General features: G+C 38.7%; 7 protein-coding genes and 1 non-coding gene across 8 annotated transcripts; 5 read left to right on the forward strand and 3 right to left on the reverse strand.

Annotated features, from left to right (window-relative positions):
- The first annotated feature begins 585 nt into the window (after window positions 1-585).
- On the forward strand, window positions 586-2087 carry LOC104826104 (probable indole-3-pyruvate monooxygenase YUCCA7). Its single transcript, XM_010558637.1, has 3 exons — window positions 586-1293; window positions 1381-1752; window positions 1860-2087. Exons 1-3 carry the CDS (start codon window positions 586-588, stop codon window positions 2085-2087), a joined length of 1308 nt encoding a protein of 435 aa, XP_010556939.1.
- Window positions 2088-2584: 497 nt separating this feature from the next.
- On the reverse strand, window positions 2585-4459 carry LOC104826105 (NADH dehydrogenase [ubiquinone] 1 alpha subcomplex subunit 13-A). The gene is made up of 3 exons (XM_010558638.2): window positions 4121-4459; window positions 3057-3128; window positions 2585-2954 (listed from the first exon to the last, which is right to left on the reverse strand). The coding sequence occupies exons 1-3, from the start codon at window positions 4333-4335 to the stop codon at window positions 2810-2812; spliced, it is 432 nt and encodes a 143-aa protein (XP_010556940.1). The 5' UTR covers window positions 4336-4459; the 3' UTR covers window positions 2585-2809.
- Window positions 4460-4624: 165 nt separating this feature from the next.
- LOC104826106 (chaperonin CPN60-like 1, mitochondrial) lies at window positions 4625-8946 on the forward strand. The gene is made up of 17 exons (XM_010558639.2): window positions 4625-4806; window positions 5175-5199; window positions 5286-5417; window positions 5677-5836; window positions 6147-6418; window positions 6531-6635; window positions 6753-6839; window positions 6949-7038; window positions 7139-7219; window positions 7322-7390; window positions 7520-7597; window positions 7680-7775; window positions 7888-7987; window positions 8079-8182; window positions 8268-8373; window positions 8460-8538; window positions 8636-8946. The coding sequence occupies exons 1-17, from the start codon at window positions 4769-4771 to the stop codon at window positions 8742-8744; spliced, it is 1731 nt and encodes a 576-aa protein (XP_010556941.1). The 5' UTR covers window positions 4625-4768; the 3' UTR covers window positions 8745-8946.
- A 139-nt stretch (window positions 8947-9085) lies between these two features.
- TRNAK-UUU lies at window positions 9086-9157 on the reverse strand. Its single transcript has one exon. It is a non-coding gene; the product is annotated as a tRNA-Lys (tRNA).
- Window positions 9158-9563: 406 nt separating this feature from the next.
- Window positions 9564-10426, forward strand: LOC104826107. Its single transcript, XM_010558640.1, has 3 exons — window positions 9564-9716; window positions 9888-10013; window positions 10141-10426. The coding sequence occupies exons 1-3, from the start codon at window positions 9600-9602 to the stop codon at window positions 10285-10287; spliced, it is 390 nt and encodes a 129-aa protein (XP_010556942.1). The 5' UTR covers window positions 9564-9599; the 3' UTR covers window positions 10288-10426.
- Window positions 10427-10785: 359 nt separating this feature from the next.
- Window positions 10786-15078, reverse strand: LOC104826108 (probable pectate lyase 1). Its single transcript, XM_010558641.2, has 6 exons — window positions 14885-15078; window positions 14196-14273; window positions 11760-12402; window positions 11573-11676; window positions 11344-11482; window positions 10786-11259 (listed from the first exon to the last, which is right to left on the reverse strand). Exons 1-6 carry the CDS (start codon window positions 14977-14979, stop codon window positions 11032-11034), a joined length of 1287 nt encoding a protein of 428 aa, XP_010556943.1. The 5' UTR covers window positions 14980-15078; the 3' UTR covers window positions 10786-11031.
- A 3599-nt stretch (window positions 15079-18677) lies between these two features.
- Window positions 18678-21483, forward strand: LOC104826109 (probable voltage-gated potassium channel subunit beta). The gene is made up of 5 exons (XM_010558642.1): window positions 18678-19158; window positions 19946-20141; window positions 20393-20536; window positions 20722-20886; window positions 21121-21483. The coding sequence occupies exons 1-5, from the start codon at window positions 18791-18793 to the stop codon at window positions 21232-21234; spliced, it is 987 nt and encodes a 328-aa protein (XP_010556944.1). The 5' UTR covers window positions 18678-18790; the 3' UTR covers window positions 21235-21483.
- A 1087-nt stretch (window positions 21484-22570) lies between these two features.
- Window positions 22571-25923, forward strand: LOC104826110 (3-ketoacyl-CoA thiolase 2, peroxisomal-like). The gene is given in 13 exon segments (XM_010558643.2): window positions 22571-22756; window positions 23512-23588; window positions 23661-23745; window positions 23833-23959; window positions 24040-24138; window positions 24221-24288; window positions 24390-24497; window positions 24576-24653; window positions 24764-24896; window positions 25001-25097; window positions 25219-25294; window positions 25296-25346; window positions 25431-25923. Coding segments are annotated over 13 exon segments (1392 nt in total). The 5' UTR covers window positions 22571-22666; the 3' UTR covers window positions 25734-25923.
- Window positions 25924-25965: the final 42 nt, after the last annotated feature.

Raw genomic sequence — 25965 nt, forward strand, 5'->3', positions numbered from 1 at the left:
ACATATATAACATTTTTTATTTATATTTATTCTAAATTTAAATAAATACATAAAAAATTATTAAAACTCCAATATCATAAACTATTTAAAAAAAGTATTGGTTGAGATTTCAAAAGATAAAAAATAATTTAACAATAGTTCAATAAAAATAATTTAAATAGATAATAACAACAAAATATATTTTAATAACATTTTCATATTTATACATATACACAAGGTTTCGAAAGAATAAATGAAAAGAAAAATAAACAAATAAAGGTGGCTGCGAGCTTATCATTTGAGAATTAAAATAATACTAAGAATTAAAAAATAAAATTATATATTAAACCGGAAAATAATTTAAAACATTACAAATCCCAATTGCTTTCAAAGCCTCGCTCATATGACCAAAGACTCTGTTTCTCTATTTATACACCTTCCTTTCAAATCTAACCGGACACAAATCAAATCTCCATTTCAGCATTTGACCTTCCTTGTCCTTAAATCTCCCAAATCTTTAAAAAAAAAAAAAAAAAAAAAAAAAAAAAAAAAAAAAAACTTCTCTCCTCTTATCTCAGAACAAGACAAAACACACAAACCGTGAAGATGTATAGTAATAACAATAACCAAGATTGTGTGAACATTTCGAGCATGTTTCAGAATTTCAATCCCGACATTTTCTCCCGGCGTTGCGTTTGGGTGAACGGTCCGGTGATCGTTGGGGCCGGTCCCTCCGGCTTAGGCGTTGCAGCCGGTCTGAAACGACAGGGCGTGCCCTTCATAATCCTCGAACGAGCCAACTGCATTGCCTCTCTCTGGCAAAACAGGACATATGATCGTCTCAAGCTTCATCTCCCAAAGCAGTTCTGTCAATTGCCCAACTTTCCCTTCCCTGAAGACTTCCCTGAGTATCCGACAAAGTATCAGTTCATTCAGTACCTTGAGTCCTACGCAACCCATTTCGACATTCGCCCAAAGTTCAACGAGACGGTTCAGTCCGCCAAGTACGATGAGAGGTTCGGGTTGTGGCGGGTAAAGACTGTGTCGGAGACGGGACTTGTCGGTTCTTGCCAGTTCGAGTACATCTGCAGGTGGCTTGTGGTGGCTACTGGAGAGAACGCGGAGAAAGTGGTGCCTGAGTTCGAGGGTCTGGAAGATTTCGGCGGTGAAGTCGTTCATGCTTGTGACTATAAGTCCGGCGAAAGGTACAGAGGGAAACGAGTTCTTGTCGTCGGATGTGGAAACTCGGGCATGGAAGTTTCTCTTGATCTCTGCAACCACCATGCAAGCCCATCGATGGTTGTTCGTAGCTCGGTAAGTCTTCTTTCTGAGACTACTCCAAAAGTTCGTAACTTTGGACAAGATTCTGATCTTCTCTGTGTTGGGTCTCATCACGGTCAGATTCATGTGTTGCCGAGAGAAGTTTTGGGGAAATCAACGTTCGAGTTAGCCATGAAGATGATGAAGTGGATGCCACTGTGGCTGGTGGACAGGATTCTTCTGTTTCTTGCGGACATGATCCTGGGAAACACCGAGAAATACGGTCTGAAAAGACCACAGATCGGACCGATGGAGCTGAAGAACACTGCAGGGAGAACTCCGGTCCTTGACATCGGAGCATTGAAGAAAATCAGATCCAAGAAGATCAAGATCGTGCCCGGAATCAAGAAGTTTGGTCCGAGGATGGTGGAACTCGTCGACGGTCAGATTCTTGAGATCGATTCCGCTGTCCTCGCAACAGGGTACAGAAGCAATGTACCCAAATGGCTCACGGTATATAACACCTCCCTTGTGTTTTTTTTCCATGTTTTTTTTTTTTTGGTAAAATGCCTAAAGCGTGGGGAGAAATAAAATGAGGGGACTGCTTGTTTGGTGAACAGGATAACGATTTCTTCTCGGAGGATGGGATCCCGAAGAACCCGTTTCCAAACGGGTGGAAAGGGGAGGCGGGATTGTATGCGGTAGGGTTCACGAGAAGAGGGATCTCAGGCGCGTCGCTCGACGCGATGAGCGTGGCTCACGACATTGCCAACAGTTGGAACGAAGAAACTAAGCAGCAGAAGATAACTGCCGCCGCTCGTCACCGTCGTTGCATCTCTCACTTCTGATCTCTCTCTCTCTCTCTCTCTCTCTCTCTCTAAGCCCTCTCCTTTGCAGAAGAAACCCCCCAAAAATAAAAATAAAAAATTGTGAAATAATGATAATTAGGGTTTCTTGTGTGTCAAGGAAGATGAGGCTTTGATATAGTTTTTGCAATTTTTGTTTGTATTTTATCCTTTTCGGTGTTTTACCTGATTCTGAAATCTGTAACAAGATTTGGTTTAGATCTAATACCATGTTGATGTTCATCATGAGGAGGAGCATATACATCCCTTTTATTTAGATGTTATTTTAATGATTTTAGGAAATTATGATTACAATGATAATTAACCACAACCAACATACATAATCACATCATTCGATTGGTTTTCTATGTAATTTACTAACACCTTGTAATATTATATGTTCCTCTATACATAGATTAAAACTTGTATCACACCATTCAACATTTCACCAATCATTTCAAAGCACCAAGGTAATTTAATTCTCTAGTCTCAAGATCAAGTTACCTAAAAGAAAGAAGCTTAAACTAATCTTTTACATAACAAAGGAAACGGGGTCCAATTCATCATTGCATGTGAAAAAAAAAAACTGTTAGTGCCATTACTCCAAGCACCACATGAACTGTATCATCCTTTTATTACGAGTGAAGGTAGAAACAAAATCCGAAATGATTCAAAGCATTCATCATATAAGGAGCCCATCCTTCCATTGAGGATGAATAAGGACATTACCAGACATCAGGACGGAGCTCCCCAGTTGCTGGAGGCATCCAACGGCCGGAATTGTACACGCTTTCCCCAACCTTCCATCCGGGCACATCCTTCATCACTTCAGCCTCGTATTCCAGATACTTTTTCCACTCGCTCACAAACCTAATATGAACAGATCGAGTGAGACAATCCTTTTGAGTTGTAGGACTGAGGCGATTATTTCACATGAAGAATAGAGAGGGTTTCTCGGGGAAAAGTCTCTACCTTTCATCTTCTTCTGCTTGAAGCATAGGTAGTATTGCTCTACGAGCAGCATATTTCTCCTCCTTAAGCGCCCTACACATCACATCGATCTTAATATAATTTGCTTCTGAGACTTTCATCACCATCAACATTATGCAATTAAAATTTTCCCCAGTTAGAAATGAAGTTAGGAAGTGCATAACAACATAAATGAAGCTCAGTTGACTTATTAGTAGAGATTCAGACAGAATGAGATGATAAATCCATATGCAGGCACAACGAATCCAGCTCATGTTCAAGACTAGATGACAGAAAGATTATAAGGTGATGCCTACCAACCTAAGCTCAATGAACCAGAACACCAATACCCAATGCCAACATCTTCTGGCAAATTCAATTGATTTGTTCATCATAAATTGACAGTAGTCACTCAAGGGATCATTGACTCCACAGATGGCAAATGAGCTTTAGGTATGTTCAATAAAGACACGAGCCTGGACTAGGGTAGGATTCACTTTTGCTTTAGACCAAAGACTAGAATATGTTTTGGCATGGATGGGAATGCATAACCATAAAACAATAATCCAACGAGCAATTAAATCAGCAACCGAAAGCACATCAAAGTCTCGGACAACCAACTTGGTGTAACTAAGCTCCTCGGCAGAATTTTTTTTAATCAACGTTTAATTCCACGGACCAGTGGTATGCCAATGCCATAACATCCTCAGTAGCACAAACAATATGGAAAACACATTTCGAAGGTCAACACTACTATGCTACTACATAGAATGTTAGTTTCGGAATCAAAGTAAAAAATTTCAAGCTTCAAAATTTAGAATCCTCATTCACTTGGGATCCCAGGAAAAACCAAAACAACAAGCAGAAAAGGGCTTGATTTCAGAGTGAGTAACACAAAACTAAATTGCAAGAACTATTACCCAGAAAAATGCAATCTTTATCCATACTTTCCCAAACCCATCACCATCACTAATCGCAACGTCAATTGTAAAACAGAAACCAATCAAACCCATTTCAGCTCCAACCAAAATAGAGAAACAAAATGCGAGTGATCAAACATCCCTCACCTGCGGTGCTTGTTGCCCTGTCCAACCTGATACATCCCGTAAGCAAAAGCACCGGAGACGGCGAGGAAAATGGCCATAGCACTCGGACCTTTGCTGGGAATCCGTCGAGCATATCGGATCGGCGGGAACCCACCTGGCGGCGGACCATCCTGAAGCAGCGGCATGTCCTTCACGCTCGCCATTCCAGGCTTGTTCCTTATCACCGCTTCCGTCATCTCTTCCTCGTCTTCGTTCGATCAGACGATCGAAAGATTTTTTTTGTACTCTGATGTATTCGCCCCTTTTGTCCCCTTGGATCAGAGATTTGATTGTCGACTATTCTAGGGATTTTGAGGAACAAATCCACTTTTTTTTTTTCGAAAATTTGCCCCAATTTTTTTTGGGTAAAAATAAACTGGGCTTTTAAGAGGCCCAATTCTCTCTAAACCGGGTTGAATTCGGTTGGATCCAAACCCGAACTTAAAACCGGAAAAAGCAATCATCTTGGAGAGGCAGTAAAACCCTAAACCCTGTGAGAGAGAGATTTTGAGGTTGCGGCTTCTAGAACGTTGTGGTCCTGTAAAAGAGACCATTTCTTCTCTCCTACAAAACCTTAACCCTCTTCGAAGTATTAAAACGTATTGCTTGCTCTACTCAGAATTCGTCGCCATGTATCGGTTTGTCTCGAGCATTGCTTCCAAAACGAGGTAGATCTCTTCGGGCTATGGATTTTTATGCTAAAATGGAATTAATTGTTGCTTTTACGAATCCGTTTTCTGTTTGGTTCCCGAGAAACCTGTGGGAAATGAACTTACATGAATGACAACAGTGTCAAAAGTTTCGGTTTTATCCGATTCGTTAGAAGAAATCGGATTAACCATGACGGGTTACCCTTTTTATCTGCTTAAGTTTGGATCTCCCTCCTTGTATTGCTTGGTTCACGCGGAATATCAAGAATTTGAGGAACCTCTTGTTCATGATTCCATATCTCGGCTGATTGTAGGTTCCTCCTGTTTGTGATTTAATCAGTTCTGCCTCCATTTCCTGACAGTATTGTCTCTCTTTGTTTCGACAGGATTGCCAGGAACTGTACAAACCAGGTAACTGTCATTTCAGTCTTTTATGAGGGCTGATCTTTGTAGTCATTGTTGATATATATCTTGATGCTTATACTTTGTGTCATCAGATAGGAAGTAGGCTCACTTCTAGTAGAAATTATGCGGCGAAAGACATTAGGTTTGGTGTTGAGGCTAGGGCTCTGATGCTTAAAGGTGTGGAGGAGCTTGCTGATGCTGTTAGAGTCACTATGGGACCCAAGGTATCGATTTTTGTTTGCACCATGGCTTTCCCTTCTGAATTGTTGGTTACTCTAGAATTCATTTATATCGAGTTTGAGTGAAAGGATAATACAAATTGTTTGATTGGATAGATGCAGTGATCATTCATACAGGGCTAAACTAAAGTTGTGTGTCTTTATTAAATATGAGATACAATCATACAAAAGAAAGCGAAGCTCCAAAGAATGTGTAAACAGCTGAAGGAGTCTAAAAAGTTTTTTTTCTTTCTTTTCCTTTAAGGGTCGTACCGTGGTCCTTGAGCAAAGCTGGGGTGCACCCAAGGTGACAAAGGATGGTGTAACTGTTGCCAAGAGCATTGAGTTCAAAGACAGAGTCAAGAACATTGGTGCCAGTCTTGTCAAACAGGTTGCTAATGCTACAAATGATGTAGCTGGTGATGGTAAGGGTTTCTTCCATTTTGCAGTTTGTCTTTGATTGCTAGTAAAAGTTGTAGGACAAGTTAGGATTCAGTAGTGTCAGTGCTCTTTAACCTTCACTTCAATCCAATCGTAGTTGTAAACTTCATTTCCTGTGTGACTGCCTTCACCGACTTGATAATGGGGAAAATTTGACTCTGGATTCTTGCTTCACCTTAGTGTTTGTAAATTTTGTCTGGAAGAACCTTTTGTATCTGTGGTTTAGTTTCGTATCCATTCGTCCAAGTTTCTTGCCTTTTTGTTATATCTAACATCAGCATGATGTATTTTCAGGAACCACATGTGCAACAGTCCTTACCCGAGCTATATTCGCTGAAGGGTGTAAATCGGTTGCTGCTGGAATGAATGCGATGGACCTAAGACGTGGTATTTCAATGGCAGTTGATGCTGTTGTAACAAACTTGAAGAGCAGGGCACGCATGATTAGCACATCTGAAGAAATTGCCCAGGTAGGGACAATATCAGCTAATGGAGAGAGAGAAATTGGTGAATTGATCGCGAAGGCAATGGAAACAGTTGGCAAAGAGGGAGTGATCACAATCCAAGTGAGTTGAGCCTAAAACAGTTTTTAAGTATGACTCACTTCATGATTATATGCATTTCATGGTATGGAAGATTGTTGATTGATTTTACAATATCACTTGACTCTTCGTGCAGGATGGCAAGACTTTGTATAATGAGCTCGAAGTTGTTGAGGGTATGAAGCTTGATAGGGGGTACATTTCCCCGTACTTCATCACCAACCAGAAAACCCAGAAATGTGTAAGCATTTCCAGCATGTTGATCGATGGATTAGCAAAAAAAAAAAAGGTGTTTGAATTGGTTCTCTTCATTGTCTGGATTTCTTGAATTAATCATTCTGCATTTCTTCGATCGTAGGAACTTGAAGATCCTCTCATTTTAATCCACGAGAAGAAAATCTCCAACTTAAATGCTGTGGTGAAAGTTCTGGAACTTGCTCTCAAGGTAGGAGCAAGTTTTTTTTAACGGCAATTTTGGTTGTTGATAATGTCTTGTATGTTCTCAACTTCTCATTGTATGTGTGTCTGATTATCCTTCACTGTTGTGTTTTTAGAAGCAAAGGCCATTGCTGATTGTTGCCGAGGATGTGGAAAGCGATGCTCTTGCCACCTTGGTCTTGAACAAACTCCGTGCTGGAATCAAGGTTTTTCTTTTGATCTTATCATATACACTCTTTATTTACGACATCGCGATAAGCATTATATGTTGTTAAGGCTGATGATGTAGATTGTACCGTGTTGTAGGTTTGTGCTGTCAAGGCCCCCGGTTTTGGAGAGAGCCGTAAGGCCAATTTGCAAGATCTCGCTATTCTCACTGGAGGGCAGGCGAGTGCATGCTCTTTTTTTCCTTTGATATCACAATTACACTACATGTTTTTTTCCCGCATAAGCTATATATGATGGTGCTTTCTTGAATTCATTGAATAGGTTATCACTGAAGAGCTGGGTTTGAATCTGGAAAAGGCCGACTTCAGCATGTTTGGAAACTGCAAAAAAGTGAGAGCTTTGAAAGCTTAACCAAAGCACCTTATCTGTTATAACTCTCATCTGTTTGTTCTCGTTTTCCCGGTTCAAATTATCATCGTGCATTGTGTTTAATTTACATGGGACTCATTTGTCGCTCAGGTGACAGTATCAAAGGACGACACTGTGATTCTAGATGGGGCTGGTGAGAAGGTTTCAATTACTGAACGATGTGAACAGGTCCGGATGGTTCCACTTATTAACAAAATATTTGGCTACTTGATATGGGTCTCGACTTGTTTTAACACTTCAAAAAACACAGATAAGGTCAGCAATCGAGTTGAGCACATCTGATTATGACAAGGAGAAGCTGCAAGAGAGATTGGCTAAGTTATCTGGTGGTGTTGCTGTACTGAAGGTCTATCTTCAATCTATATCCACTCCATTGCTAAAACACCTTCAATGGAAAAGAAAAGTCATATACACTGCTGTATATAACGGGGATGAAATATGGATAATGGGTTTTGCAGATTGGAGGAGCCAGTGAGGCTGAAGTTGGGGAGAAGAAAGACAGAGTGACCGATGCTTTGAATGCCACCAAAGCAGCCGTGGAAGAGGGTATTGTCCCAGGTAAAATCATCCAATTCTGATTAAGTTTCTGTTAAAATCCCACAAAAATTCTCTGCTGCAAATAACTCGAGAGAAATTTCAATGCATACAGGAGGTGGAGTAGCTCTTTTGTACGCATCGAAAGAACTCGACAAGCTTCCTACCGCCAACTTTGATCAGAAAATCGGTGTCCAGATCATTCAGAACGCTCTCAAGGTTTTTCTCCAAATTATATAACTGATGTATCTTTTCATAAAACTGGCTCTAGCACTGTAACTCAAAAACCTGAATTTTGATGCAGACACCTGTTCACACAATCGCTTCCAACGCTGGAGTCGAGGGTGCTGTTATCATCGGTAAGCTTTTGGAGCAAGACAATCCCGACCTCGGATACGACGCTGCTAAAGGTCGGTTTATTTACTTTCGGGTTATAGCGTTCGCCCTATTTCCGGATCCACCGGAACTGAACCCCTTTTTGCTGTGTTTTTGCCAGGCGAATACGTCGATATGGTAAAGTCTGGTATCATTGATCCCTTGAAAGTGATCAGAACAGCACTTGTTGATGCCGCGAGGTATTATACGGATTTCTTCTCCGGTGTTTATCATTGTGTTTTCGGGTTTGCGATATTTTGATAAATGTTTTTTGGTTTACGCTTTGTATGCGATCAGTGTATCGTCTTTGTTGACGACGACGGAAGCAGTGGTGACTGAAATTCCAAAGGAAGAGAAGGAAGCTTCTCCGGCCATGGGAGGCGGAATGGGAGGCATGGGTTTCTGATCCTAACAGTCGAAACCCTAAATTCTTATTGTTTCCCAATCGGCTTTAAGAGATTTTATTTTGGTCATGAGATGAACTGGTTGCTTCGTTCACAAGGCACTCTTGGTTTTTGTGTAATAATGATTAGAGGTCATTCGCATGTAACTTTTGCCACTGTTTTTTTTTTCTCACAGAAATTTCAATCGTTTAAAATTGTTGAAAATAGTTGCATATATATGTACATACATACATACATACATACACATATATGTTATGTTCACCCACCCCCTATAAAATCTGGGCCAGCCCATAATCAAGCGAATTAATTGGATGCAAAGTGGAACAAATGCAAAATATAAAATCGCCGTCTGTGGGGATCGAACCCACGGCCACATGGTTAAAAGCCATGCGCTCTACCGCTGAGCTAAGACGGCTTCGGGCTTAGTTTATTATTTTATATTATCAAGATTTTGCTTAGATCAGGATCAAAATTCCACGTCATATGTATATAGAGACTAAGTCCTCTCGAATGAAACCTGGCTTCGACCCGAAGCGATAGGTTTGGTCGCACCCATATAAATGTGTTACTATTTTTTTTTGGCAGACATGTGATAGATTAGACTGCCCATTTTTTTCTAACAAATAACATACATAAAAACTATTCATAAAAATGTTTTAAGAAAATGATGGGCTAGTCTCAAGCCGAGGAAAGCGTGTTCTTCAACCCGACGAATGCTCACAACAGGGCAGATCCGAATATTTAGATTATAGAAAATGAAAGGACAATAAAAAAAGATAAAATTCAAATCTCGGTCTATATGAAGTCCCTTTGGGATTCTGAAAAAGAAGCAATACTCTTAATCTTCTACGTACACCATGAAAAGTTTGATGCATGCTTCAAAACTGGCCGAAGTTCTGATTTCTAATGCGAAAACGGCAAGAAGTTTTCCTTTATGCAGGGCCTTTGTTTCTGCTTCACCAAGGCCCTTACAAGTAAGAAACAGAGCTTCTCTCTCAAACATTCTTTACATATACTTTGAGATTCCTAAATCAACAAAAAAATGTTCAAATTACACCAAATCGAATGATTCTTTCTTTCTATATATATATTCGCTTACCGGAAATTCATTTCAATAGATTCTATATTTTTAATTGAAATGAAAGGGAAAGAAGGAAGCGGAGCAATGCCAAAACGTGAAGGAAGCAGCGGACGCAGTGAAAGACGCAGCCAAACAGGTGAAGGAGACCACTGAGTTCGTCAGAGACGTTGCTGCTTCTACGGCCGAAAGTGTAAGCCCCACATATACATATACGTATATATACATATATATGCATGTATCATCGATCTACGTGCATGCATGTATGTGATATCATATATAGAATAATTGATTAATACGTGCATGTTGAAATGCATAAGGTGACCAAAATGACGAAAGATGTGACGGAGAAAGTGACGAAAACGGCGGATACCATTACGGATAAAGCCAAAGGCTCCGTCTCCGGCGTTGTGGGAGTCGCCAAGAACGCCACCGATATCATCAAGAACAAGCTCTCCGGCGACTAATTAACGACTTTAATCTATACATACATATATACGCATTATATATATGCATATGTTATATATGTTTCAATTGTAATTCACATAATCGACTGTTGAACCCGTTATGAAAAATTCATGAAATAGAGTTCAGTTTGCGTATCCACTAACACGCAAACATAATGTTGTATAAAGCCGAAAATGGCCATCATAGACATGGAATGGCATGTGGGTAAATATGAAAAGGCTCATGGACAAAATTAAAGGACCGATTTCATGATGGTTGTAGGTAATAAAACACGATGCATATAAAGTCATGGCAATACCGACAAATCTCAAATTATAATATTTGCGTAACTTGGATGGTTGGTAACCATAATTCGGCCAACCAAAAGGTGTAATGATTGACGGCGAAAATAAAAGTTACGTGTCATTATTTATTGAGAAAAAAACTAAAATTCAAAAGAAAGGAAAAAAGCATAATTAAGCTACCGATTTTCTTCATAATAAATTTGATTCTCGATATAAGTATATATTTCCCATTACTATTAATTGACTCTATATATGTCTAAAATCATAACCACAACATGGGACAGAGACGACAACACTCCGGGCTTTAACTCGGAGGTCAGTTTGGGGTTGCTTGCGGCTGAAGCAAACCCGAGGCTGAACGAAATAAAACACAAAAAAAAAACAATGATTTTGGGTTTCAAATGACAAATGTGTGAAAATGTACACTTTTGTCGTAATACGGTATCGGGCTTGACAGAGCTATGACGAGCAGCGAGAGCCTCGCCGGCAAGGAAGAGCGCCGGCGTCAGAAGTGATGGCTCCGACCATGGAAGATGACTTAGCCGCCAGGCTCGAGGCTCGAGCGTAGCTTCCTGAAGCTCCGGCTCCAGAGGGAGTGAAGTATGCGCCGTTCAGAAGCATGTCTCCTTCCGATCTCCAGTTCCATCCCTTCCATTTGCTCGCAGGCGTTTCCACTCTCTTCGTCACCTGTTCAAGAACCATCATCGTCCCGAATCTTTTGAACTTAATTTCTGTTCGATCATTACACATGCTTTTTTTTGGTCGGTTTACCTCTTTGGCAAAAGGGTTTGTCGGAGCGGCGTAACGGTTGCCCTGGCTGTTGATTGTGGGATCTGCGCTTCCACCGATGGCGTACATCTCCCAGTGCGTGTAGTCGTTGTTCACAACGTGGAAGTAGCCATGCCTGCACCTGCAATTTTCTCCCAGCTGATTAGAACAGACAAAAACAAGAACAGGGAAGAGGGTAAATCTTGTTTCGGAGCTGTGTAAATCTTGGTACCTAGGCATTCTCTGAATGAGACCGATACCGAAATGGTTAAAAGCGATGGTCACTTGCATAGCTTTGTCCCTTGTGTAAGAATCGCTGTGTCCAAGCAACATCACCTGTTTCAGAAAAAACGAAGAACATCTTCAGCATTAGGTTATTGATCAGAGGACAATGCTGAAACTCTAGGAAGAACCCTAACCTCGTTATGGTGGGCGAAGTGGTTGTTAGAGATGGTGATCGCTGTAGATCCCATGACGGCGTCAACCAGCCCATCAGCGCAATGAGACAGCGAGTTGTGATCGATCCAGATATGACTCGACCCGAAAATCGAAATGGCGTCACCGTCCGCCATCGTCCTCCACCCGAAATGCGTCTCGGAGCTTCTCACCATGGCGTTACCAGTCGGTTTACAGTCATGGATGTGTAAACCGTGGATGATCACGTTCGTAACGAACTGAACCGTGATGCAGCCACCATTGGCGATGTGGACGTTAGCGCCACGACCGTCGATGGTCTTGAAGCTGTTGACGATGAGTTCCTGTTTCAACTGAATCACCATGTCGCGTTCGAACACGATCCAGAGCGGTCGGTCCTGGACGACGGCGTGTCGGAGAGTTCCAGGTCTAGGGTTGACTGGGTCGTCGTCTCGTGGGTCGGTGACGACGTAGAAGCGTCCGTCGCGGCCGCCGATGGCGTTGCGGCCGAACCCGATCCCGCAGTCGGCGAGGCGTTTGCGGTTCTTGTGCCAGTTCGAGTCGCATCTCCAGCAGTCGTCGATTGGGTTGCCCGTTCCGCAAGAAAAGTACCCTAGCTTCCTCCTCTCCGTGTGATTTCGCATGCTCCTGACATATTTCAAGATTTCCCCTTCTCATATGTTAACTCATGTCACATCGCATAAATCAGCTTAATAATTAATTCCCTTCTAAAGATTAACCAATTGTCCCATTATATATATATGTGTGTGTGTAGCAGATAGTGACATTTTTATTTTTATTTTTATTTTTATTTTTATTTTTATTATAGATAATAGTTGTAACTTCCGTTGAATTGTGTCGGTGGGATTTGATACCATCACTAGATTCTGTAGCTAACGGCAACGGACCAAGACGTTAAGTACAGACAAACAGATTTAAGGACAAAACAAACAAGTTAAGTGGATCTCGTCTTGGATGACCGACAGATACGATACCCATAAAGCAAAAATAAAAAAGGGATAATCGCATTTAAATACCCGAACTTTTACAAAAATCCCACATAAATACCCAAACTATAAAATTGTCATATAAATACATGAACTTTTCATAACTCCCACATAAATACCCAGACTTTTAAATTTTTTCCAAATCAACCACTCATCCGTTAACGGCGTTAAACGTTACTGTTCACTCGACAAAAAACTGATGACTCAGCAATGACTCAGCAAAAAAAACCCGCTGACTCAGCAAAAAGTGTTGACTCAGCAAAAAAATAATATTAAATATTCAAATTTTTATTTACATATATTTAAATTAATATATTCATATAAATTCACACATATATATATATATACAAATATATATTAAAAAAATTATTTATAATTAATAAAATACATATAAAAATATACATATACAATTAATATATATAATTATAATTAGTTATATATACAAAATATACATATACAACTAATTAGGGATTTGTATATAATTATAATTATATATATTAGTTGTATATGTATATTTTGTATATATAACTAATATATATACATATAAATCTTATTTTTAATATATATTATATGTATATATGTTAGTTATAATTAGTTTTATTTTAATATGTATATTATGTATGTATATAAATTTAATTATAATTATTTTTTATTTTAATTTATATGCATTAGTAATGATATATATATATATATATATTGTAGTTATGTGTATATGTATTTTATTAATTCTAAATAATTTTTTTAATATATATATTTGTATATATATATATATGTGTGAATTTATATGTATATATTAATTTTTTGTCGAATGAACAGTAACGTTTAACGACGTTAACGGATAAGTGGTTGATTTGGAAAAAAATTTAAAAGTCTAGGTATTTATGTGGGAGTTATAAAAAGTTCAGGTATTTATATGATAATTTTATAGTTCGGGTATTTATGTGGGATTTTTGTAAAAATTCGGGTATTTAAATGCGATTATCCCAATAAAAAAAAAATATTTTTTTAAAAAATGATTAATTGTTCCACACACGTGATTTATTTGACAAACTAAAAAAAAAAAAGTACCGACAAACAAAATAATTTCATAAAAATGCATACATTGAAATAGGAGGTTCACTGCCCAATGAAGAGTACGGAATCCGTATATGCTACATTGCATAATTTATTGATATACAAGAAAATGGAAAAGATAATACAATTTTTTTATTTTAATGAAAATACGAGTGGTAACACAAAAAGGCATTAAATAAGCCAGCTTTTCATAAGAAGAGGAAATGGCATAGGACTGTGATGGAGTCGGAGGTAGGCCATTAAATTATAATACCCCTCACAAAATAAAACAATATATGTAATTGGAATTCGATGTATAAATACTCAAAACCATAATTCCGATTATGGGTCTGCGCATATAATATACTTTGGTATACTTACATTTCGACCAAAGAGGCGACATGGTCCGCAACTTTGTCCGGATCAGCTACCGCATGTTCGTTCCACTCCGGCTCCTCTCTTGTACATATACAAAATAATTGTAACATATAAATTAAAATAACCAGAAAGCCATAAAGTATTATATACATACATATATATATATATATATATGACACACTGCTCAAGAAAGTCGCTATTCGGAGAAACCGTTAAGGAGCAGTTAATGCGAGAGAGACGGACTGAATTTGATACAAATGGAATATAAAATTTTACTTGCTGCCATTGTTGTGCTGTTTGAAGCTCGGAAGTAAATTAGGAAAAAAGAAAAAGGAGATCTTTTGCGATTTACTATTGCTGTCGGTTTCAGATCTGCGAAAATGTAGTTTGGTTTTGAGCTTTTGATATTACAAACTGAAGATCGACACGTTTTTTTTTCTTGCTCGCGAAAAACTCGTTTTCTCTCATTTTCCCAGCATCCAAACAGGGAAAAAACATTGATCCAAAGAATCTCTCAGAACGGAGGGCAATGCCGACAAATCAGATACGAACTACGAAGAAGCGAAAATTCGATGTAGACAACATAGATCTACTTATTCCGTACAGTCAACTGAAATTTCAACCGAGACAGGAAAATTTTCAGAAATTTTCTCTCGATCCAAACAGAGAAGCAACGAGAGAGAGATAGATACCTAGAGAGAGATATCTTATCCTCCGCTGCGTTCGCCATTGCCGCAATGAACAGCAGAGCGAGGAAACCCCAAGTCCGTTTCGCAGGAACCACCATTGCAGCAAAAAGAAAAAACTCCCCCACTATCTCAGTATCCAAACAGAGGAAAAGGGGAAGGAAACTGGAGAAGAAGGGTCAAAGTGACATAGTACGAGCTTCGACGACTCGGCCCTCTTATAGAATACGATTGAAAGGCTAAAGCACATGAAAAAAGAACCGTTAAGACGGCCGTTGATGTGTTGGTATACGATGTCGTTTCGTCAGGCCTCGCACCGTCACCGACCTTGACGTTTTTTTAACACCTGCAAAGTAACGGCGTTAATTATCTATATGATTTCCTTTTCTAACCACCACTAACTGCTCAATCGCGTTATTTTCTTGATCTCTCCCGCTTTGACCCCCCATTTTTCTTCTTTTTATCTTTTCTCACCAATAATTATTTCCGTATCATTTTAACCCCCCCCCCCAATCCAAAAAATTTTAAATTCTAAAAAAAAATAAAATCGGACGATGTCTAAATGCGATCGGACTTTTGAAAAAAATATAAAACCATGAAGTGTTGATGTGTTTATAAATTTGAGGAATTAGTTTTTATGTTAAAAATAAATGTATTGATTTTATTCCGCGATTGTTATTTTGGGCTACCAATAATCATAGCTGGTTATAAAAGTATTTATTTGCTAAATATGATTTCATGATGCGGAAAATGACCAAATGAAAAAGCAGAAGCAGATTTTGATTGGTTATGAACTGAGGCATTTTCCTTTGTTATCTTCCCTTGGGAGATTCCGTACCGAACAGACGTCAAAGTTTCATGCATAATTTGCGGTGGGAGAACGAAAACTAAGAAAATATTTTCTTTAGATTAGAAAATTTTCCGGGAAGATTTTCATTTTGATTTTCCCAGGCGCCAATCACGGCGTGGGCATGGAGTGGAACTCCGCGTTGACTAACCAACAAGGACAGCAACTCATCTGTTCTTCTCACGAGCTGTTTCACAACGACTCCTTTTTTTTAAAAAAAAAAAAAACATATCAACTCAATTTCTTCTTTGAAAAAAATCATGAAAATTTGTTATACCGATATGATAATGATCATGACATTTAAATGCATATAATTAATTCATATCCATATTTATAGGTTTCATCGATCCATTTTGGGGCAAGAAAAAATCCTCGTATTATAAAAAAAAAAAATAAAAAAATTCCTCGAGGATCAAATGAATTAGTTTGATTTGGCTTTTGGGAGCACAAATAATGGCTCCAATGCACCAACCAACCTCCGCTCATCATGCCAAGCTTGGAAGGATGAAGGCAGTTATTAGGGTTTTGACTCTGTCCGGTTTGGAAGTTAAAAATCATTCCGAGTTTTTTTTTTTTTTTTTTTTTTTTTTTTTTTACTTTTGTCGCATAATGATGCTCCTATGTCGGGTCATGCCAACATTTCATGAAACAGTCCGACGGTCCAGATTTTTTGGTACGGTGAAATTACGAAAAGATTTCACGATGTACACTTGTATATAATCATATATATATATATGTATATTATAAGATTCAAATAACGTATCCGATTGATTAGATATAATTCTATATATACTCCGACAATTATCCGTGGAAAACATTTCGTGTAGTAGTGAGTAATGACGTGCTTACGTATCAAGATACTCTCCACACAATCTTGTGTATATATATGTTTGTAATACATTTATATATAAAATTCGAATACTATATTGGTATATGCGTGGATCTACGTAATGATTTATAATTGTATATTTGTTTTTGTTAAAAACTTCACATGATTTTTATTCGATAAAACGTTACCCCAATATCCCAATATAATATTATATATATATATATATATCATAATCATAAAGAGAGGTTGGATTAGTGGTGAGCTTTATTGAGGCTTTTGTTACTCAATTTACTTTTGCAAAAGTGGAAAAAAGTTGTAAAAGAGAAGATTTTGTTAACCCAAAACTAGCGGCCAAATTGGTCTCTAATTACTATTTTTTTAACTAATCGGTGTTTTTTTTTCTACTTTTCTTTTTATATAATTTATTTTTTTCGTAGATTATTCGCCAAGTGAAAAACAGCCAGAATCCCATTGACGCCATATGTCATATGTGTGTGTATATATATATAGTTTTAATTCGCAATTGTTTTTATTTAAACTCTAATGAATTATATAAGAACCGCTGCATCAATTTTGACCTTGTCATAAACACAACGCAGAAGAAATTTGACGTCCTTAATAATGTCCCTTATATTTTGACTAGAATTTTGAAATTTGAAAACGATAGTCATGAACTAATTAATATGCCTTTAAATGCCATATTTGAATCCACCAAATTTGTGTATGTTTCTGTTGACCAAAATAGTGTTGGATGTGTGATATATATATATATATTGTAAATTTGTAATTGAGTTTTAGTAAATTTTTATATTGATCAATACTTCATATATATATATATATATATACACACTCACAAAGAGAGATATACTTTTTTTTAGGGGTTAAAAAGAATAAAAAATGTACTCATCAATTTAACAGCGTGGAACATATCATTACATTTAATCAACAGGATAACATCCGTAGATGAAATTTAAAAACAAAGATCGAAGTGTGAAATAGGTTTTCATACACACAAATGACAATATACACTCACATACAGTCATTAATTAATGGGAGAAATCGTTAAATAAATGTATACATTGATGTATATGTTGGAAAATTGTTCATTTTATTTTATTTATTAATTTGGTTTCTCACTATATTAGTAGCAGCACCGACAACTTCGAACGTTACAAAAATAGTAGAACGAAGTTCCCTTTAAGTGGGATCCACTGGTGAATGAGCCGATAACCAATTTTCCTCACCCAATATCGTATATAATACATTTTTAATTAATTTTTTTTTATAAGATGTGATTCTTCTATAACCACGAGACCACTAATTTCTCTTTCATTAAAAAAAAAAATACAATAGAGAATCAACCGAAATATAAAAATATCATTACAATTTTATTTGATATTTCTAAATAATAATTATTTACAATTCAATTTAACGTTTACATGAATGAATGATTCTAACCATTTGCGAAGCAAAATTTGTTAGGTTAATTATGACTTAATAATTCGTTTTTGGATCATCTTCTTGATTTTTTTTTTTTTGAAGAATGAATATTGTCACAACCTCTACTCGATTTGTGTGTGTGGCTCATTACAATGTCAATGCATAACCCCACAGATCACATGCTTTCATACGCCATTTGTTCCTCCAACCATCAACAACGCATTCATAATTAGCCGCTACAAATTTCCCAAAATAAAAAATCTACTAGCAATTATTAAATAATATATATATAGGGTTAATTTGGTAATTGTGCGTTGGGCCGAATTGTTGTTTATATTATGCTCTATGGATGTGTGTGGTTTTTCAAGGCCCATAATTGGCCCATCTAGAAACACTAGTGAGATCTCAATTTTGCCACGTCATGCTTACTCTCTCCCCAGGCAAGTTCCACCGCCCCTTAGCTTTAGTACACGCTTTTATCATTTTTTTTTAAATTTTACACGTTGCATTTTTTTTGGTCAACACACACAAACCAGAAAAATGCCTTATTTGATCGAAGAATTGATGTTCGGTATTCAGGTTATCGCAGTTGGAATTTCGGTTATCTCGTTAACCGGACCGGTTAACATTTGAACTGTGTAGAATCGTACTACAAGAATACTCTTTTTTTTTTTTGGGGGGGGGGGGGCGTCACGGAGCTGTCACTTCGGTTTGACACAGACTAACGAAATCAGCAGATCCATCTATCCATACCCAGGAAGAGATCCAAGTGAAAGCAAAAGTTGTAGGGGAAAAAATGCAGTACAACCATTTGGGAAGATCAGGATTGAAGGTGAGCACGCTCTCGTTCGGCGCGTGGGTGACCTTCGGGAACCAGCTCGATGTGAAGGAGGCGAAGTCGATTCTCCAGTGTTGTCGCGACCATGGCGTCAATTTCTTCGATAACGCCGAGGTTTACGCCAATGGCAGAGCCGAAGAGATCATGGGTCAGGCGATTCGCGAGCTGGGTTGGCGCCGATCCGACATCGTCGTCTCCACTAAGATCTTCTGGGGTGGGCCTGGTCCTAACGATAAGGGTTTGTCGCGGAAACACATCGTCGAAGGAACCAAGTCCTCTCTCAAGCGACTTGATATGGATTACGTCGATGTGCTTTATTGCCACAGGTAAAGGTTTGATTTTTTATTTTCTTTTCATCTTCAAGTTACGGGGCCTTTGATTGATTTGATCTGAAGTGTGTTGATTTTATCGATTTAATGAAGTGGGTTTGTCTGGAATTTCTCTTGCACTGTTGTCTGAGCATTTATTTGTTCTGTCTTTTTGTTGTTGTTAATCTCGAGATCTGAGGAGAAAGTATTTAAGGCATTTTTTAACTGCGCCGTTCTAGCTCGTGAGATTTCGTTATACGTACGTGTATTCATGCCGGTTGATAGACTATGCTGAGATCCCCTTAATCTTTTGTGGTGCACAGTTACAAGAATTTGTAATCTATAATAGATTGAGCATTAACAAAGGTGTTCTTGCAGTCTGATGATTATCAGACATTGGATGTCATAAACCAAACCTGTCTAAGATTTTAACAATTTCATATCATTGATCTAGTAGATTAGTTTCGCGAAGATGGGTATTGGTTTCCTTTGTCTGGTGAATTGATCTTTTGGCCAAATAGTCTCGCATCAGTGAGGTATTAGTTTTTTTTTTTGTGGGTGTTTTGTGGATCTGTTAGTTTGTACTGTGTTTTCATTTGATTTTGTTTTGTGGTTGCTGCTGATTGTCCAGATATACAGCTTTCTATATTTATGCTATGGTTTTAGTGATCTGTAAGGAATGTAATTTAAATATGGGAAAAAAGACATCTTTCGTTGTAATGGCGTTCACAATGTTGTTTCACTAGAGTCTTGCAAAATCTACATGACAGATTCTTCTTTTTATGTGTTGTGATTTCTGTGACAGGCCGGATACTTCAACTCCGATCGAGGAGACAGTGAGGGCGATGAACTATGTGATAGATAAGGGGTGGGCATTCTACTGGGGTACAAGTGAGTGGTCAGCCCAACAGATAACAGAGGCATGGGCAGTTGCCGAGAGGTTGGATCTGGTTGGGCCAATCGTTGAGCAGCCGGAGTATAACATGTTCGCCAGGCACAAAGTTCGTACCTAACACCTATCCTTACTCTGCTCGCATATCTTGTCCTAAGAAAGAATCGTTGAATTATTTACATAATTTTGGGAAATAGTGGTAGATCAGATGCAGTTTCGACTTATGTTAGTTCTGTTCTGTGGGTAAACTTACTGCACGTCCACCTCTCTTGAACAGTCTTTTATGCTTTTATTCCATTCTTGGTGCATTAGAGGTACCGATAAACCCAGATTCTTTACTTATGGGTTTGTATTGTGCAGGTTGAAACAGAGTTCCTCCCTCTGTACACCAACTATGGCATAGGTCTTACTACATGGAGCCCACTTGCATCTGGTGTGCTCACCGGAAAATACAACAAGGGAGTTATTCCTCCTGACAGCCGATTTGCATTGGAGAATTACAAAGTAAGGCTTTGCTCGCTTACAAATCAGCTCATGTACATACAGTTTCTTGCATTCTTGGTCATGAACAGTGAATCTGTTGTTGCCCCTGGATATCGAGATCTCTGCTTTTGTATCTAAATTCTCAGGTTAAGCCCTTTACTTGAGCAGAAATGATGCGATCTTTCTTCTGATTTCTTTGTTTGCAGAACCTGGCCAACAGGTCACTGGTAGATGACGTACTGAGGAAAGTTAACGGCCTCAAACCAATCGCGGATGAACTAGGGGTGCCGTTAGCTCAGCTCGCTATTGCTTGGTGTGCCTCAAATCCTAACGTGTCATCTGTCATCACTGGTGCTACGAAAGAGTCCCAGGTTAGTTATTCAAACCCAGTTTCTCATATAAACCATACATCCAATCTTATTCATTTCTATAATCCCAGCTTATCTGCAAAGTTTATGGTGATGGGTTTACCTGTAAATTAAAACACAGCAAAACCCGCTTGCCCGAAAGAACAAACTTGAATTCAGAAACCTAGTACAGTAAAGCTGCTGATAGATTCTTGAATCCAAGAGCTGAAAAAGATTGTGTTTTTTTTCATGATGCAGATCAAAGAAAACATGAAGGCCGTTGATGTTATACCGTTGCTGACTCCTGCGGTCCTGGACAAGATCGAGCAGGTGATACAGAGCAAGCCAAAACGCCCTGAGTCGTATCGGTGAGGAGGATCAGGAGATGAATCTTTCTACTCGATTTCCTGGTTCTTGTTCGTGTTCCGGAAACCGAGAGATCGATCTGGTGATTTGTGTGTCGTTCATTTGATGTCTTATGTTGTTGTACTTGTTACCGTTCTTGGCCTTCGCTATGCATTGGGGACATAGACGAGAAACAGTATCTGTTGTTTATCCTATGTGACAGTGGAAATTATAACGGAACCATATCGAACGGTTCAGATCGCGCTGTTTGGCTTATGTTCCATTCTTTTTGGACGATCTTGACCGTTGAGTTAGCAGTGGTTTAGTTTTTATTTTCTCTTGTAGGCACGACATATATGTTACATGTCATATACATATATATATATATATATGTGTATGTGTACGTGTACATATATACGCATCCATTCACACAGAGCACATATAATGTTTAATTAGAAAAAATGTAAATTACTAATCAAAGACTGTGATTTTAGAGATTTATTACAATTTACAACAGAAGGCCCTGTTTGACTCCTCTGGGCTAAAATTATATGGGGCCTTTTTGAACGAAATAAAATTTTAGTGGCCGCTTAAAATATTGCCAGAAACATTGGGGTGTAATAAAATGAAGTTAGAGGTTTTAGAGAATTGACCCATTGGTGGGCACGCATTACAAAGCCTAGACTCAACCAACCCTATCTTCTTAACCTGACACGTCAAACATTAATTAGACTCTCGACGGAAGTAAAAATACATGTTTCAAAATATTTATAGTTTTTACGTTATTTTTCATATTTTAAAATATTTGTTATTCTTTCAAAATATTTTTTTACAATAATTTTCAATTTCATCTCTATTAAATTCTAATAAATTATTAATAATAATATTGTTTTTATTATTAAATAAAGTTATATATGACTTTTCCTATCTTATCTTAAAAAAATATGTAATAATCTAAAACAATAATTATTTTGAAACGGAGGGTTCAATGTTTTTCATGCAATTTTTCTGGTAAAATATTTAGATGCAATTTAAAGATTAAGGTTTTAATTAAGTCCCAAAATTTAGAGGTCAAATAACAATAAATAATGTCCTAAAATATTAGTTGAAGTGTTTTTTTCCTTCCGGAAAGCATTATCCGATTATTATAGGTTTTAATTAACTCCCAAAATTTAGATGTCAAATAACAATAAATAATGTCCTGAAATATAAGTTGGTGTTTTTTTTCTTCCAGAAAGCATTATCCGATTATTATACAGATACACAAAATATTATCGGATTTTTCGGTCCAAAAGTTATTTTGATTGATTTATTTATCAATCTTTTTGGGTCACGAACCGCCAAACCAAACAGTGCACGGGCCTATATATATATATATCATCTCGTCGGAGAAATTATAGTGTCGTGTTGAACCGAAATTTTCCAAGAAGACGATTCGATTCTGTTCTAATCGGAGAAGATGGAGAAAGCGATCGAGAGGCAGAGGGTTTTGCTTGAGCATCTCCGTCCTTCTTCTTCTTCCTCGCACAATTTCGAGGCTTCTCTCTCTGTAAGCACCCTCCCTCTCTGAAACCCGATCTTGCTTTTTGTTTCTAGGTTTTCGCCGGGAATTCTGGTTTGTTCGTTTGATTCGATGGCCAGGTATGGTTTGTTCAGTACTCATTGGTGTTTGAGCTGAAAAATTATGGCTTTAGCGTGAAGAACTGGGATTGGTTTGATTGTTGAGCGGGTTTGTGGTTTTGATTTGCGACTTGGTTTATGGGATCGAGATTGAATCTCCCTTTTGGTTGTTTGATCTATTGGATAATTTGGATTTCGGTTATTGGTGTTCTGTAGCAAGCGTGCATAATCTTTTTCTTGGAAGTTTCTCATGTCTTTTTGTGTTTGTGGAAAAGTTCTTTTTCCATGCCTTTAAAGTCAAACTTTTCTGATTGAAATCATAAACTCAGAGCAAATGCTACTTTTCCCGACATGCATTTAGCTGTAGGGTTGACAGTTTGTCGTCCAATGAGGTTGCCCTTGCCTTCTGAAATCAATTTAACACAAGATTTTGATTTCTTAACTTCAAACTCTATAATGGTCGGTGTATGTTCTCCAGAAACGTTGTACGTGACAAAAATTTGATACTTTAGATGTTTACCTCTCATCTACGTTGCTTTGGTTTGCATATAATCCGTCTAAAGCTGTCACTATGTGTGCTTTGGCGGACAGTTTCATCTCTCTAATTCATGTTTGTGATTTGCCTGGAATTATCAATACTCTTGTTTAACTGATCTTATTAATGTGTTGTTACCAACTTACCAGGCCTCAGCCTGCTTGGCGGGAGACAGTGCTTCATATCAGAGGGCTTCACTATATGGGGATGATGTTGTGATTGTCGCGTAAGTCTCTCTCTCTCTCGTGTTTTTGTTTCCAAGTTTCTTGTGAATAACCCACCTTTCGGTATCTCACAGGGCATATAGGACAGCACTTTGCAAATCGAAGCGTGGGGGCTTCAAGGACACATATCCAGACGACTTGCTTGCACCTGTTTTGAGGGTCTGCATGCACTATGCCTTCTATTCTTTCTTTGTTGTTATTTTTTTCTCCCTTCTGCTCTGCTTATATGACACCTTCTTGGCTCAGGCGTTGATAGAGAAGAAAAATGTTAACCCGGCTGAAGTTGGTGACATTGTTGTGGGAACTGTTTTGGCGGCAGGATCTCAAAGAGCCAGTGAATGCAGGATGGCTGCGTTCTATGCCGGCTTCCCTGGTTTGTTTTCTTCGAGGCTTGGTCATGCGAATGTTTTGTTATTGTTTTGTGTACTCACGTTGTTATTGGTCCCTTTTTAGAAACTGTGCCTGTCAGAACCGTGAACCGACAGTGTTCATCTGGGCTTCAAGCTGTTGCTGATGTAGCCGCTGCCATAAAAGCAGGATTTTATGACATTGGTACAAGACTAAAACCATATTTGATGACTGAAGTTGTCTTTTCTCGGCACGTTGAACCGAGCTAATGATATATTGAATGCAGGTATTGGGGCTGGGTTGGAGTCCATGACAGCCAATCCAATGGCATGGGAAGGGTCAGTCAACCCAAAAGTACTTTCTCTTTTCTCTTCCTCTTCCATATTTGGGATGTTGTCAAGTTTGCCACCTAGTTTTTTCGGCGTTTGTGTAACTATTATATTATGTTGTTGCAGGTGAAGAGCTTTGAACAGGCACACAACTGTCTTCTTCCAATGGGTGTTACTTCAGAAAACGTAGCAGCTCGGTTTGGTGTCACGCGGGAGGAGCAGGATCAAGCTGCTGTGAGTGTAGTGTGTGAATGTATTCACAACCCCATAGATTCTCTCCTGTGCTGATTCTTGAAGTGGTATTTTTTTTAGGTTGAGTCTCACAGAAAGGCAGCTGCTGCTACTGCTTCTGGTAAATTCAAGGATGAAATAATCCCTGTAACCACCAGGGTATTTACTTGATCCTTCTTGTGGCAATGATAACGTATACTTGAAATTATCATGGCTAATCGATGTTAAATAATCTTTTACTTGTTAATGATCCGTGTTTCATGTTTCAGATTGTTGACCCAAAGACCGGCGATGAGAAGGCCGTGACAGTCGCTGTTGATGATGGGATTAGGCCGAGCACAACCCTTTTGGATCTTGCGAAGCTGAAGCCTGTATTTAAGAAGGACGGAACCACGACTGCTGGTTCGTTCGTTACAGAATGAATTGTTTCGCTGGAGGAAGAGATCTGTGCTCTTTGCATTATATTAATTCACCTAACGTTTGTCTTTCATATTTGATTGAAACAGGAAATTCGAGCCAAATAAGTGATGGAGCAGGAGCTGTTCTTCTAATGAAGAGAAGTGTTGCGATGCAGAAAGGACTGCCCATTCTTGGTGTATTCAGGTGGGTGTGACATGACATTTCCTCTGCCCGTTAACTTTGAGTAGCGCCCCGCCGCCCCCTCAGGTAAGATCTTTCCGACAACATTTCTAGCATCCTAAGCGGTTCTCCTCCATACTTGTAGGACATTTGCTGCGGTTGGTGTAGACCCAGCAATCATGGGGGTGGGACCAGCTGTTGCCATTCCTGGTGCAGTTAAGGCAGGCGGCTGGTCTGGAACTCGATGACATCGACTTGTTCGAGATCAACGAGGTAAAAAAAACAGAAGAATTTTAACTTCTTTTCAAGATCTCTTCTTCGACCATAGGAGGGTATGATAATTCTGTGTGGGTGTAGGCATTTGCATCGCAGTTTGTGTACTGCCGGAACAAGCTGGGACTTGACCCAGAGAGGATAAATGTCAATGGAGGAGCCATGGCCATCGGACATCCGTTGGGCGCCACAGGGGCGAGATGCGTGGGGACATTGTTGCACGAAATGAAGAGGAGAGGGAGAGACTGCAGGTACGGGGTGGTGTCGATGTGCATTGGGACTGGGATGGGCGCAGCTGCTGTGTTCGAGAGAGGTGACGGAGTGGACGACCTCTCCAATGCCCGTAAAGTGGAAGCCCATGGCTTTCTCTCCAAGGACTCCCGTTAAAGACCCTCTCACCCTTTCTCTCCATTACAAATAAATATATTCAATGTCTCTGGTCTATATATGCCTCTCGTAGGAATTTGCGTCTGAACAAACCATTCCCGCTCGTTAAAGACTACTTCCAAAGTGTTCACCGTTGGAGATTTCATCTCTCCCTTGTCGGAATAAATGGAAACAAAGTTCATATTTAGCACGTCTATCTTCAGCAGCTGCATCGTTAACACTTTTACCTGTT

Source organism: Tarenaya hassleriana, unplaced genomic scaffold (assembly GCF_000463585.1).
Source record: "Tarenaya hassleriana unplaced genomic scaffold, ASM46358v1 Cleome5, whole genome shotgun sequence".
Taxonomy (NCBI): domain Eukaryota; kingdom Viridiplantae; phylum Streptophyta; class Magnoliopsida; order Brassicales; family Cleomaceae; genus Tarenaya; species Tarenaya hassleriana.

What these genes read in the sequence shown, in the direction of transcription:
- LOC104826104 (XM_010558637.1), top strand. Translation starts at nt 586, where the DNA reads ATGTATAGTAATAACAATAACCAAGATTGTGTGAACATTTCGAGCATG. An exon ending in CGATGGTTGTTCGTAGCTCG is followed by an intron (nt 1,294 to 1,380) that starts GTAAGTCTTCTT and finishes CATCACGGTCAG; the next exon opens with ATTCATGTGTTGCCGAGAGA. An exon ending in ATGTACCCAAATGGCTCACG is followed by an intron (nt 1,753 to 1,859) that starts GTATATAACACC and finishes TTTGGTGAACAG; the next exon opens with GATAACGATTTCTTCTCGGA.
- LOC104826105 (XM_010558638.2), bottom strand. Translation starts at nt 4,335, where the DNA reads ATGACGGAAGCGGTGATAAGGAACAAGCCTGGAATGGCGAGCGTGAAG. An exon ending in CAGGGCAACAAGCACCGCAG is followed by an intron (nt 3,129 to 4,120) that starts GTGAGGGATGTT and finishes TGTGATGTGTAG; the next exon opens with GGCGCTTAAGGAGGAGAAAT. An exon ending in CAAGCAGAAGAAGATGAAAG is followed by an intron (nt 2,955 to 3,056) that starts GTAGAGACTTTT and finishes TGTTCATATTAG; the next exon opens with GTTTGTGAGCGAGTGGAAAA.
- LOC104826106 (XM_010558639.2), top strand. Translation starts at nt 4,769, where the DNA reads ATGTATCGGTTTGTCTCGAGCATTGCTTCCAAAACGAG. An exon ending in TTCTGGAACTTGCTCTCAAG is followed by an intron (nt 6,840 to 6,948) that starts GTAGGAGCAAGT and finishes TTGTGTTTTTAG; the next exon opens with AAGCAAAGGCCATTGCTGAT. An exon ending in TGTTTGGAAACTGCAAAAAA is followed by an intron (nt 7,391 to 7,519) that starts GTGAGAGCTTTG and finishes TTTGTCGCTCAG; the next exon opens with GTGACAGTATCAAAGGACGA.
- LOC104826107 (XM_010558640.1), top strand. Translation starts at nt 9,600, where the DNA reads ATGAAAAGTTTGATGCATGCTTCAAAACTGGCCGAAGTTCTGATTTCT. An exon ending in CTTCACCAAGGCCCTTACAA is followed by an intron (nt 9,717 to 9,887) that starts GTAAGAAACAGA and finishes TTGAAATGAAAG; the next exon opens with GGAAAGAAGGAAGCGGAGCA. An exon ending in CTGCTTCTACGGCCGAAAGT is followed by an intron (nt 10,014 to 10,140) that starts GTAAGCCCCACA and finishes GAAATGCATAAG; the next exon opens with GTGACCAAAATGACGAAAGA.
- LOC104826108 (XM_010558641.2), bottom strand. Translation starts at nt 14,979, where the DNA reads ATGGTGGTTCCTGCGAAACGGACTTGGGGTTTCCTCGCTCTGCTGTTC. An exon ending in GTCGCCTCTTTGGTCGAAAT is followed by an intron (nt 12,403 to 14,195) that starts GTAAGTATACCA and finishes GAAATATGTCAG; the next exon opens with GAGCATGCGAAATCACACGG. An exon ending in ACTTCGCCCACCATAACGAG is followed by an intron (nt 11,677 to 11,759) that starts GTTAGGGTTCTT and finishes TTTCTGAAACAG; the next exon opens with GTGATGTTGCTTGGACACAG.
- LOC104826109 (XM_010558642.1), top strand. Translation starts at nt 18,791, where the DNA reads ATGCAGTACAACCATTTGGGAAGATCAGGATTGAAGGTGAGCACGCTC. An exon ending in GATGTGCTTTATTGCCACAG is followed by an intron (nt 19,159 to 19,945) that starts GTAAAGGTTTGA and finishes TTTCTGTGACAG; the next exon opens with GCCGGATACTTCAACTCCGA. An exon ending in ACATGTTCGCCAGGCACAAA is followed by an intron (nt 20,142 to 20,392) that starts GTTCGTACCTAA and finishes TGTATTGTGCAG; the next exon opens with GTTGAAACAGAGTTCCTCCC.